Here is a 13,193-nt window from a genome sequence, read left to right on the forward strand (position 1 = left end):
AAGGCAAATGCCACCCACAAGCTACATCAGAGATGCTTGGCACTGTAACCTGGCAGGGGCCAAGGAGACAGAGTACTTGGTATTCAATCCGTGAGGAACTGCAGGAGAGGCATCTTGGGTGGGAAGCTGATGGATGGCATTTGAGAAACTTGTCCTGGGATCGAGGAATGAGAGCTAGGGAGGAAATCAAATCATACACCAGAGATTTAGAGCTGAAACCTCAGAGATTCCTGAGATCTTAGAGTCCACTTAATCCAGCCCCTCATTTTACAGATGAGGAAACTGAGGCAGAGGTAGGTTTAGGGCTTTGCCTGAGAATATACATGTAATAATAATCAAAGGTGAGGTTTTCACACTGCTGCTCTGTCTCCAGGGCTAGTGGCCCTCCCGTCACACCAGCCCCTCCTAGGTGTTAGGGGCTGAAGACTTTGCCCCTCCCAGGAGTATTCTCACTAATCATCTCCCCCATCCCCAAGTCTCATGGCTACCTCATTGTCTCATTGACTAGTGTTGTTTCTGGGATCTCAGTCTCTGAGGATTTTGCCTGAATTGCTCCTCCCAAGAATTAGCCACTGAGGAGACGAGTTCAAATCCTGACCATCCTTCAAGGCCTAAAGTAAGCCCCGCCTACCTCCAGGACACCTGCCCAGACTATGCCAGCACATGCTGATCCACCTGCCTCTGAAACCCAGCAGCCCTCATCTTCTGTAGAGGCAATCTCCCCACTAGGGAACATGCTGCCTGTTTGTTCATGCTAAAGACCCCATGTACATCTATTTTCTTCCTGTAGCTGGACCATAGGCTTCCAGAGGATGGAGAGAGACTATGCCTCACACTTCTCTGTCTTTTTTTTGTAAGGCAATTGGGGTTAAGTGACTTGCCCAGGGTCACACAGCTAGTGTTAAGTGTCTGAGGCCAGATTTGAACTCAGGTACTCCTGACTCCAGGGCCGGTGCTTTATCCACTGCGCCACCTAGCTGCCCCACTTCTTTGTCTTTATACAACATTCTCTCCCACAGCAGAAGGCAAGTACCTTGAAAGCAGGGACTCTTTGCATCATCAGTCCCTGGGACCTTTTTGGAATGAATTTGTGATTTCTTCTGTGTGGGGCACTCCCTGAAAGGACACTCCCCTTCACCAGATAAGGACCTTTCCTGTAACTTATATGCTTGGAATATTGCCAATTAATGTCTCCCTCTTATCACGGTCTGGCAAAGTATTACCTTCTGTATACAGTGAGTGCTCAATATACATTCACTAAGACAGAGGATTTGAAAGTGAAGCAAACCATATACCACAGTGATGGGGGGCTGGCTCAATCAGCAGCTATGTCCTATTCTCATTACCAAGTGTGAAGGTCCCATCGGCTCAGCAGTTCAGCCGGGCTCTGCTCATGGGCAGGCCCCATGGCGGGGTATCGTCATTGGTCTCAAAAGCAGATGGGCCTTAACAACAAAAGGTGCTGTTTCCCTCCACGCAGATGCCCGGGTATTAAAAATAAAGCGCCCCCAATGAGCAGCAGGGACAAACATGAGACACACGGGGAGCAGCCTTTAAATAGCGGATTTCTCCGAGTCCTCTGCGTGGCATCAGCTGTACCATGGCTCGATGCCACGTGGGTGGAAACCAAAACAATCGATGCCTCTAAAAATAATCGGGTCCTAGGTGGAGGGCACAGTCCTGGCATTGTTTGTGCCACACCCCTCGGGGGCCACCTGTGCCCCCTCCTTCTCTGGGTTCTCCATCTACTACTGCCAGCCAGGTGTGCGCATGTATGGGTGTGGGGGGAGGGGGTCAGACACTCGATCACCCAGATGGAAATCTGGCTGCTTGCTGGGAAGGAATCGGCCCAGCATGCTCCCCACAGCCCCCGCCCAACACAAGAAGAAGCCACCCCCACACGCAGCCCTAGAAAGCTGCAATGTTTGCGTTACCGAGAAGGAAGTCAGGCTAGAGACTTAGGAAACAGCATGTTATAGGGGGAGGAATGCTGGATTTGGAGTTAGAAGGACCTTGGTTTGACCTGGGCAAGCTGGGTGACCCCTTACAAGTCCCTTAACCCCTCTGAGCGTTGGCCCTTCTCTTCCCATCCATCTCAGATCCACTTCTCCAAAGAAGTGCCCCACCTGCAGCGAAACCTCATTGAAGTCTATGAGGGGTGCTTTTTGATTCCTGCTAAATAGACATCTGACAAATACAGGTAACCCCAGGCATGTGGTTGCCTAGCTGGCCTACCACAAGAGGCCAGTGAACTGGGTTCTATCTCGGGCCTCACCCAAAATTCTGTCCTTGCATGCCGATTGCAATTAGAAGATAAACACCTCCATGTCCCTCTCCATTAGGTTAAATACCAGAATAGAAGGCAAAAGGGAAAGCAAGAAGAGGAAGAGGATGGACTCTATGAAAAGGAAGAATAAAAGAGGAGGAAGAAGAAGAAAAAGAGGAAGAAGAAGAGGAGGGAAAAGAGGAGGAGGAAGTAGAAGAGGAAAGAAGGAAGCAGTGATAGCCAAAATGTATAGTGTGTCCCCAAAGTCTTAGTGCAGTTTTAAGCTTTAATAACTTCAGAAGTATAAATACTACAAATGAAGAAAGCCCAACATTTGAAAGGTTAATTACTTAAACTGTAAAAAAAATATTCATTTAAAAAATTCCTATTCACCACGACCACCATCTTGTGCTATAGTCACTCTAGTGATGTTTAACAATTTTATAGCCAAATTCTAGCAATCACTTTAGTGAATTTTAGGACTCTGTAAAAAACGTTTACCAGCCACTGCTAAGTAATGGATGACCACCTTTGTAATCCTGGCCTTGAGATCACCCAAGGAATGAGGTTTTGATGCAAACATGACAGTTTGGATTTGACTCCACAGGAAAAAGCCTAATGGAGAGAGATTAAGTGGCTGAGGGGGCCAAGCAAGAGGACTTCCTGTGTCCCTCCAGAGACCTAGAAAGTGTCATTCAGAACCTTGTTGCACACACAATGCCCAATGATATATTGGTGTACATCTTGTACATCTTGTTAAAATTAAAATTTATTCTTCACAATACACAAATCTAAAGAAGTGTGAAAGAAATCAAAATAATCAAACTTTCTAAGGATTTTTGTGGTCAGTTTGTAGCCTTTATAAATCTGAAGTTATTCAAGCTGAAAACTGCACCAAAACTTTTGGGACAACCTGAATTTAACTTTCTTTGATTTTGATAGGGCTTGCAAACATGAACTCATTTAATCCTCTAATGAGGTAATTATGGCCAATATTATTGTGTCTGTTTTCTGGAGGAGAAAACTGAGGCTCAGAACCATGAAGTATTTTTTCCCCTAATGGTACAGCTAGTCATTGGATCCCAGATGTTTCCTAAGTCCAGGACCTCTTTGCACTGCACCAGGGGGCTTCTTGAGCCAAGGAAGAAGAGCATAAAAAAGGAGAGGGTGAGACTCACCATAGCTTTGTCTGTGGCTGAGGCACCCAGAGAAGCAAACTTCTGCAAAGAGAAGGGTGAAGAGGCCAGAGTCAGTTTTAGCAAGAGCCCCAAAGGAAGAAACAGGGAGGGAGAGGAGATGGCTCCTGAGGAGGTTCACTGGACCTGTTTAGGAAAATTCACAAAGGAAAGCTCACCTTCTTGCCTTCAGCCTTCTGGCCAAGTTTCCCGGAGGGAGGCAGAGTGGAGACAGTAAAATTATTGGGGTCTTCGCAATCTCGGATTTTGGATTCCTTTATCAGTGAGTCTAATTTCTTCTTGGCGATGTTTTCCACTCGTTTCCGATTGGTGGAAGCCTGTGGAGGGCAGAGTCCACAGGTGAGAATTTGTTACCTAGCAGATCAAGCTAAAAACCAACGAGTACATTGAATAGAATGGAAGCTGACGTATTATTTCATTTGTTTTGCCTTTGTGTCATTCTCTCCCCTACTTCCCCTGCTTAGCACAGTGACTGGCCCATAGTAGGACCTTAATAAATGTTTATTGATGGACTAAATGCTTACCTGAATACCTGTGAATTCTCCCAGTAGAAATACAAGCTCTCTGAGGGCATCAACTATTTAATTTTTGGCTTTGTGTTTCCTGTGTCCAGTAAAATGCCTGGCACATAGTAGGCATTTAGTAAATACTTGCCAAATTGAATTGAGTTGGAGACATGATGTCATTGAAGCCAGGCACCTCTAGTGCCACATAGGGAGACCCCTTTAACTTTCCTTGGTAAGCCAAGAATAGGTCGCTAATCCATTAGTCAATTGCTTGACCTGCCAGAAGAGTTTGGAAAGACTAGAGCCACCAAAGGCAGCTCAGTGGCACAGTGGATAGAGCGCTGAGTCTGGAATCATGAAGACTCATCTTCTGGCCTCAGACACTTAGTAGATGTGTGACCCTGAACAAGTCACTTCATCCTGTTTGCCTCAATTTCCTCACCTGTAAAATGAGCTGGAGTAGGAAATGACAAACCACTCCAGTATCTTTACCAAGAAACTCCCTAATGGGGTCACAAAGAGTCAGACAGAACTGAAAACAACTGAACAAGAAGAGCTCCCCAGGGGCAGCTAGGTGGCGTAGTGGATAAAGCACCGGCCCTGAATCCAGGAGAACCTGAGTTCAAATCCTGCCTTAGACACTTGACACTTACTAGCTGTGTGACCCTGGGCAAGTCACTTAACCCCAATTTCCTCACCAAAAACAAATAATAATAAGAAGAAGAACATTTTAGGGGGCAGCTAGGTGGCACAGTGGATAGAGCACCGGCCCTGGATTCAGGAGGACCTGAGTTCAAATCCGGCCTCAGACACTTAACACTTACTAGCTGTGTGACTCTGGGTAAGTCACTTAACCCCAATTGCCTCACCAAAAAACAAACAAACAAACAAAAAAAGAAGAGCCCCCCAAAAGTCCCCTCTTGGGAGGACTGGAGATGCTAAAATCAACAGGCATGAGCAGTATTCAGCAATAGCATAGATCAGAGTTGGAAGGGACCCCTGGAGCCATGTGGCTGAACTGATGTAGCCTGGTTAAATCAGAACCCTTTCTCCAGTGGAAGGAGGGTAGACAAAGAAGAGCCCATGAGGACAACCTCTGATGTGAAAGGAATTCCACTAACCCCTGTGCTTATCTTTATCAGACCTACTAATGATTGGTGTACTCAAAGGTTGCATTGCCCTAGATTGATACATTTGTAAAAGGTTCATTTCCCTTCATCTGCCTTAATATAGCACGACAGATTCTACTTCCCTTGGGCTATTCCAAATGGGTCTACACATACACTCTAGGCTCAGACAATTTCCTGGGTTACAGTTACAGGTATGACTTCATTTCCCAGAAACAGACCGAAACTGAGACCTAAGGATGAGAAGCAAACATATGTCTCCTTGTATCCTTTCATATGAGTGGGAGTTCCCCTGATGCTCAGTAGGTTATTTATAAACCCAGCAGTTATAGAAAGGGGGGAGTGGGGGAAGGTGGCAGGGATTCTGTGCTTCTTTTCTGGGAGATTAATATGCCACAACCATATCCCCTTAGAGGCAACTAGGTAGCACACTGGATAAAGCACTTGGGCCTGGAGTCGGGAAGAGCTGAGTTCAAACCCAGCCTCACACATTTACTAGCAGTGTGACCCTGGGAAAGTCACTTAACTTCATTCCTCCTCAGTTTCCTCATTTGTAAGAAGGGAAAATTAATAGCATCTACCTCTTTAGGTTGTTGTAAAGATAAAATGAAATAATATTCATAAAAAATGCTTTGCAAACTTTAAAGTGTTACATAAATGCTAGCTATTGTTACTTTTATTATAACAGCTATAATGTCTATGTTATTAAGATATAATATTATTATTATTGTTTCATTGAGCAAACTCATTCATTTTTCAAATGAAACAAAGGGGGGAATGTGGTAAAATTTATTTGTGGTAAAGATTAATATCGGAAGTTTTAGCTGAATCATTTGAGAGATTACGCATGCTACTGAAGCGGCTTTTGAAGGACCTCCCTTTTGGGGAGGAGAACGCGAGGAACTTCCGGGATGCTAACTTAAAAGTGAGAGCAGGAATGGAAGTTCTCTCTCTCTGGCGGTGAATTTAGCAGTGATGGAACGGGATTGAAACGAGTGCACATGGTTTGATGTTCGGTCTTTTCAGGGGTTCACGGGCAGTTTGGGATTTGGTGAGTTTTATAAAGGAATAGACTAAGCTTACATCTAAGATTATTCATTTGTATTTTTCCTTCCTTATTTCCCTAATTGGTTTCAGCTCTTGTTGTCTAATTAATTCCCAAGCAATAAAAAAAATAACTGATCCCTCACAGATTAAAAGCTCAGTGGCTCCTTTTTCTTATTGGTCTGTGATATATATATATATATATATATATATATATATATATATATATATGTATGTAAGGGAAAGTCTAAAGGGGGAGATTAATGCTCCGTATATCCAATTTGGTTCTCAGATTATTAATAATTTACTTTTTTGCAGGGCAGTGAGGGTTAAGTGACTTGCCCAGGGTCACACAGCTGGTTAAATGTCAAGTGTTTGAGGTCAGATTTGAACTCAGGTCCTCCTGAATCCAAGGCCAGTGCTTTATCCACTGCACCACCTAGCTACCCCTGATGATAATATTATAATCTGTGATCCATGGATTGAATGAGGGCTGGTTGCTCCCCTCCCCCCAGGGTGCTCTCTAGGTTCCATAAATAACAAGATTCGATCTGCCCAGAGCAGAGGATAGCAGGCTGCAGAATCCCTTCCTTTGTGACCTGAGTTCTGGCTCCCAAGTCTCCATTATTGCCCTGCCCGGCAGTAAGGGATACTGAGGTCTGTTCTCTCTTGGAACACATGACTCAGGATGGGTTTAAGAAAACAAGTTAAGTCATCTTCAGGCAGTTTGGTTTTTAATTTTGAGAAATTCACACTGAGCCATTCTAACCCAATTCCAAATCCTCCCTGCCAACTCTCAAACAACTGGGAGGAGGCCCATTCCTGGGGAGTCTTCCCCTCTAATTGTCATCCCATCTTATCGGCCCTCAGGGGATAATAAAATCCACAGTGACTCAGAGCGGTGCTGTAAGACTTTAATCACAGAACACTGTATGACTTTGAAAATAGCCAAACAATTTGTTTTCCCTGTTTCCTGCAAAGGTTTAAACAGTCATTCTCCCTTCAGGACCATAAAGAAAACTCCTTCCTGACTTCTCGATCTCCTTCATAAAACCGTCCAGCCCCATCTAGGCCATTTAGAAGGGGAACAATACAGTGATGGAGAGATACTCCACTGGAGAACCAGAGTGAGCAAAGGAAGGCGGCCACAGGGGCACCTACAGATGTTTTATTGCGAGTAATAATCACCAGCTATAAAAGGATGAACTCCCTGCTCTTCAGACAGCTGGTTCTCTCAGGTTGGGATGCCTGCTTTGGATTTTATTTTTTAACTCTTGCAGTCTCTTTGAGGAGAGAGGCTGATGAACCATTTCCCAGAAGTGGCAACGGAGACCTTGGATGAAAGGCTCCAAGTCCACTATGATGACCCCAAGCTGCAGCCTGGGCACCTAGGGAGTGCAGCTGACTAGAGGAGAAAGATCCAGGGAGGGAGAATAGAGAGGTTTTCTACCGGTCCTCCTGCCTCAACTCTCTCCCCTCTCTCATCTCTCATCCTCCACACAACCGTCAAAGGGACATTCTCAAAGCCCATTGTGTTGTTCCTGGGGCTCAATCAATGCCAGTGGCTCCTGGTAACTTCCAGGATCAACGATAAAGAAATTCCTCTAGTTGTCACTTAAAGCCCTTCACAATGTGGTTCCAGCCTGAACTTCCAGGTTTATGATACCTTACTTCCCTTCATGGACAGGTGGGTGTCACAATGCTTGGAATGCTGGACTTGGGAGGCAGAAAGACCCAAATTCAAATCCTGTCTCAGACACTTATTAGCTGTGGGGCCCTGAGACAATCACAATCTCATTTAGCCTCAGTTTCCTCATTTCTGAAATGGGGATAATAATGGTACCCATCTCCTAGGGTGACTGTCAGAATCAAATGAGAAAACATATGTCAAGAAAACCTTAAAGCATTATGTAAATGCTAGTTATTATTATGGTATTGTTGTTATTCATGCATTCCTTGGTCCACCCAATCTAGCTTTCTTTCTGTTCTCACACATGACACTTAATGTCTCATCTCTGAGCGTTTGCACAGACTGTGCCCCATGCCTGGTACACATTCTTTCCCCACGTAACTCTTTGAATTCCCTAATTTCTTTCAAAATATCAATCCAAATGCTACATGTAGCCATTCCCCTTTGCTTCAACCTCAATTACATTGAATTTATTTTTTTTAATTTTTTTTTTTTTAGTGAGACAATTAGGGTTAAGTGACTTGCCCAGGGTCACACAGCTAGTAAATGTTAAGTGTCTGAGGCCGTATTTGAACTCAGGTACTCCCTGACTCCAGGGCCAGTGCTCTATCCACTGCGCTACCTAGCTGCCCCGAATTTATTTTCTACATCTTTATATGTGCACACACTATCTTCCCCAACAAAGGGCAAGAATTCACTCATTCATTCTTTCCCTCCCTCCTCCCCCACCATTGTATCCCTAGTCCCTAGTACAATGCCTAGTTCATATAATGCTTTCAACAAATGCTTGTTGATTATTTGGTTCAAGCATTCAAAGCATTGGCATTTGGAGGAAGGATTAGATTGATTCTATTAGGTCCAAGATGCTGCAACCAAGGGCAATGGGGGAAACTTGTAAAAAGAGGCTGATTTAGACTTGAAGTCAGGAGAATCTGTCACAGAGGATGGAGGGAGGAGAAAGGGAGAAAGGGAGGGAGGAAGGAAGGAAGGAAGGAAGGAAGGAAGGAAGGGAAGAAGGGAGGAAGGAAGGGAGGAAGGGAAGGAGGGGGGAGGGAGGAAAGAAGAAAGGAAGGAACTATTTATGTAACCCTGGGTAAGTCATTGAGCCTCAGTTTCCTCATCTGTAAAATGAGAAGGTTGGACTGAGGTCCCTTCCAACTCAAAATCTTTGGACCCCCCCCCCCCACCAACCTTGGAATCAGGCATGCCATGCAGGAAGAATATTCCAGCTGGAGACCACTGCAGATATGGGCCTGGGATGCCCAGGCTGTGCGTGGGTTAGTTGGAATTGATTTGCTCTTCCTCATCCCCACCATCAAATCTATTTACAGGGCTTCACAAGAACATTTCCTTTTGAACAGTGCCATCCTGCCGGTTAGAAGACCTTCCACCCGGCAAGCCCCCTCCACCCTCCCACTTATTTTTAGCTCCCCTTCTCTGACTTCTAAACTTCAAGTGGGAGTCCCACATGACATCTCTTGAGGATGCTGCCACCCTGTTTGTCTCTCCTGCTATTTCAACTTTGCTTACCTCCCGAACCCAGTGAGAACGGGAGTTTCCTGAAGGTCTGAGGCTGCTCTGACTCTCATGTTCTTCCCCAAGACCCCAAGAACTCTGTGACTCACATCTCCATTCATGAGCTTGCAGTCTTCATCAATCTCATCAGCACTGTCCTCATCAGATACATCGCCCTCCTCTGCATCCTCGCTGATATTAGCTGGGAGTTTCTTCCCCTGGGGACCAAAAAAGGGTGTCACATGGTGAGATTAAATAAGCCAAGAAAACAAGGACAGAGCAGATGGGGGTGGAGAGCTCGGTGCCCTTGGCATGCTCTCTTCTCCTAGATTCTTTCTCCTAGAGTCATGCTCTCTTCTCCTAGATTCTTTCTCCCCTCCAGGTTTTCCTAGTTCTTCTCCTCCCTGTCTGACCTCCCAGGCATTTTAGTCCATTTAATTGCATAATTCCCAAAATAGTTAAATTGATTCACAAGTTCACCCACAAAGTACTACTGTACCTATCTTGCCACAACCTCTCTAACGTCAACCTTTCCCACCTTTTGTTCTCTTTGATAATTTTCAGAGTGTGAGCTGAAACCTCAAGGTTCTCTTGCTTTGTACTTCTCTTAATAGTAAGGTTCTAGAGCATTCTTTCCTATGATTCTTAACTGTTTGTGATCCCTCTTCTGAGAAGTTTGTAAATCCTGTGACTTTTTCTCTATTAAGGGATGGGTTTTGGTCTTATGTCTCTCTGTTAGTTGTCTAAATACCTTGGATAGCAAATCTTATCTGAGAAATCTGATACAAAGATTTTCCCCCATTTCACAGCTTCTCTTCTAATTCTAGGCACATTATTTTTGACTGTGTATAAGCTTTTCAGTTTCATGTAATCAAATTATCTATTTTTTTTTTTTGTAATTGCTTCTGTCTCTTGTCTGGTTAAGAATGCATCTCTTAACTCTTATAATACAAGGACTAACCACCATTCTGGGAAACTCATGATGAGCTATGTTTCCCATTTCCAGATAGAGAGGTGATGGACTCAAAAGTGCTGATTGAGGCATATATTTTTGGAAATGACTACTGTGGGGATTAATTTTATTTGACTGTATATGTTTACAACAGGTTTTGTTTTTCTTGCTTTTTCAAGGAGAGGAAAGGGGAGGTAGAAGGGAAAGAATTTGGAGCAGAAAATTAAATAAAATTGAATTTAAAAAGCAAAATACTCTATTTCCCCCCTCCCCCAAAGAGAACTTTTCTTACCTATAGCTCTGAAAGATATATGATCTAATTCACTTCTAATTTTTTGGACATGATTCTTCATATTAAGGTCACATATTTATTTAGAATTTGTTGTAGAATGTGTTGTAATATATTGGTCTAAACTTAATTTCTGCCAGATTGTTTTCCAATACACCAACTGCCTTTTGGACATCTCAAACTCAACATGTTTAAAATTGAATTCATTATCTTCCCCTCTTCCAAACTTCCATTTTTCTATGAGAGCATCACTACCCTCCCAGTCACCCAGGCTCACAACCTAGGTGTCTTGACTCCTCCCTTACACTCACTCCTCATATCCAATCTGTTGTCAAATCTTGCTGTTTCTATCTTCATGCCATCTCTCATACACGTCCTCTCCTCTGACATTGCCACCATCCTGCTGCCACCACCTTCATCACCTTCAGTGATACCACAATAGCTTACTGGATCATCTCTTTGCCTCAAATTTCTTCCCACTCCAAAGCACCCTCCACTCAGTGGTCAGTGATTCTCTCAAAGCATAGGTCTTATTATGCCACTATCTCCTTAAACTCCAGGATAAAATAGAAAATACTGTTGGGTATTTAAAGCACTTTACTATCTGACCTCTTCCTCTCCTTCTAGCCTACTCACACCCTTAATCCTTTCCAGGCACCCTATAATCCAGTGACACTGGTCTCTTCACTATTCCTCACATGTGATACCCCATCTCTAATCTCCATGCTTTTGTATGGCTAGCCCTCATGCCTGAAATGCCCTCCCTCCTTTTTTCCCTCCTGGCTTCTCTGGTCTCCTTCAAGATTCAGCTCAAATCTTGCCTTCATCAGGAGACTGGCCCCCATGGCCAATGCCTCTGTCTGAGGTTACTTTTTTATTTTTATAGGGGTTTTTTTTGAGGCAATTGGGGTTGACTTGCCCAGGGTCACATAGCTAGTAAGTGTTAAGTGTCTGAGGCCAGATTTGAACTCTGGTCCTCCTGAATCCAGGGCTGGTGCTCTCTCCACTGCACCACCTAGCTGCCCCTCTGAGGTTATTTTCTACCTACTCTATATGTTGTGTGTATGTGTGTGTGTGTGTGTGTAATATTTAAATACATATATATTTGTATTCTATATAAGTACATACATACAGAGAAAGAAAAGAGAGGAGAGAAGAAATATACACATGTTGTTATTCGGTTGTTTTCAGTTGTGTCTGAGTCTTTGTGACCCCATTTGGAGTTGTCTTGGCAAAGATTTTACCATTTCCAGTTCATTTTAAAGATGAGGAAACTGAGGCAAACAGGGTGAAGCGACTTGACCAGGGTCACATTGATGGTAGGCGTCTGAGGTGAATTAGAACTCTGGTCTTCCTGATTCCAGGCCCAAGCCTCTATCCACCATGGCACCACACACTGTCTCCCCCATTAGAATGTGAGTTCATTGAAGGCAGGAACCCCATTTTTGCCTTTCTATCCCTCCAACACTTAGCACAGTGCCTGGCACATAGTAGGCACTTAACAACTGCTTATTGGCCTATCTATACTTCCTATTTTGTGACCCTGGGAAAATCCTTTCCCCACTCTTGGGGTCTTCAGTTCCCTCATTTGTAAAATAAGGGGGTGGACTAGTTCATTTCTTCTTCTTCTTCTTCTTTTTTTTTTAAGTGAGGCAATTGGGGTTAAGTGACTTGCCCAGGGTCACACAGCTAGTAAGTGTGTGTTAAGTGTCTGAGGCCGGATTTGAACTCAGGTACTCCTGATTCCAGGGCCGGTGCTCTATCCACTGCACCACCTAGCCGCCCGGACTAGTTCATTTCTAAGGTCCCTTCCAGATCAAAATCCATGATCCTAAGTTGAGCTTGCAAGTCCACTGAGACCTGAGGGTCTTTTTCATGTATGGACTGTTGTATGGTCCCGCAAGTGACTCCCCTAAGACCAGACTGTTAGTAGCAGAAACCCAATTCGACATCTGTTTTCCCCTGCTCCGGCACCAGGCTTTTTCCCACACCTAGTAGGAAAGAAGGGGACCTCATTCTATGGCTGAGCTATGAAGCAGTTCCTCTCAACTCTCCTTTATGGGCCTGGCGGGGGAGCCTCCAATGTGTGCCCCAAGCAAAGGCATGTTTGAGTCTAAGGAGCCCCAAGGGAAGGCTCCAGGGAGCTGGCTGTCCAATTATGGTCCTCAATCCTCCTGCCCACTGAGAATAAGAGAGTGACAACCTACGCTCCCCACCTTCAGGACATGACTTCAAAACCCTTCAGAGGCCAGGGCCAGAGGCAGAGAAGAGGGGTCAGCTCTAAAAGCCAGCACTGCCTACATCAGTGGTTAAGGGACTTCTCGAAATGGGCACTTCATTAAGGGAGAGACGAGCCTCCTCCAATGTTGTCAGCCAGAAGGGCTTTGGGGCTCCAGCATCACACACAGAGGCTCATCAGACATAGAATGTGTGTTCCCTCAGGGCCATCTCTGAACTGACTCCCCTTGATCAGTGCCCAGGGCCTGGCAGGTCTAAGATGATGAGATCATAGATTCAGAGCTAAAAGGGACCCAAGAGGCCATCTTGTTTTGTAGTTGTGGAAACTGAGATACAGAGAGGTTTGATTAGATTGTAAGCTCCACGAGGA

The 13,193-nt window shown here is 44.6% G+C and overlaps 1 protein-coding gene across 5 annotated transcripts in view; it reads right to left on the reverse strand.

Moving 5' to 3' along the window:
* The window catches only part of PLCH2 (phospholipase C eta 2), a 250,225-nt gene that overhangs the window by 38,201 nt on the left and 198,831 nt on the right, over positions 1-13,193 (reverse strand). For all 5 annotated transcript variants that reach the window (XM_043994784.1, XM_043994783.1, XM_043994787.1 and 2 more), the window contains exons 10-12: positions 9,455-9,562; positions 3,621-3,779; positions 3,445-3,486 (exon numbers count right to left, since the gene is read on the reverse strand). In XM_043994784.1, the coding sequence (XP_043850719.1) occupies positions 3,445-3,486; positions 3,621-3,779; positions 9,455-9,562 (309 nt within the window). The remainder of the gene's footprint in view (positions 1-3,444; positions 3,487-3,620; positions 3,780-9,454; positions 9,563-13,193) is intronic.

This window comes from Dromiciops gliroides, chromosome 3 (genome assembly GCF_019393635.1).
Source record: "Dromiciops gliroides isolate mDroGli1 chromosome 3, mDroGli1.pri, whole genome shotgun sequence".
In the NCBI taxonomy this organism is placed as follows: Eukaryota; Metazoa; Chordata; class Mammalia; order Microbiotheria; family Microbiotheriidae; genus Dromiciops; species Dromiciops gliroides.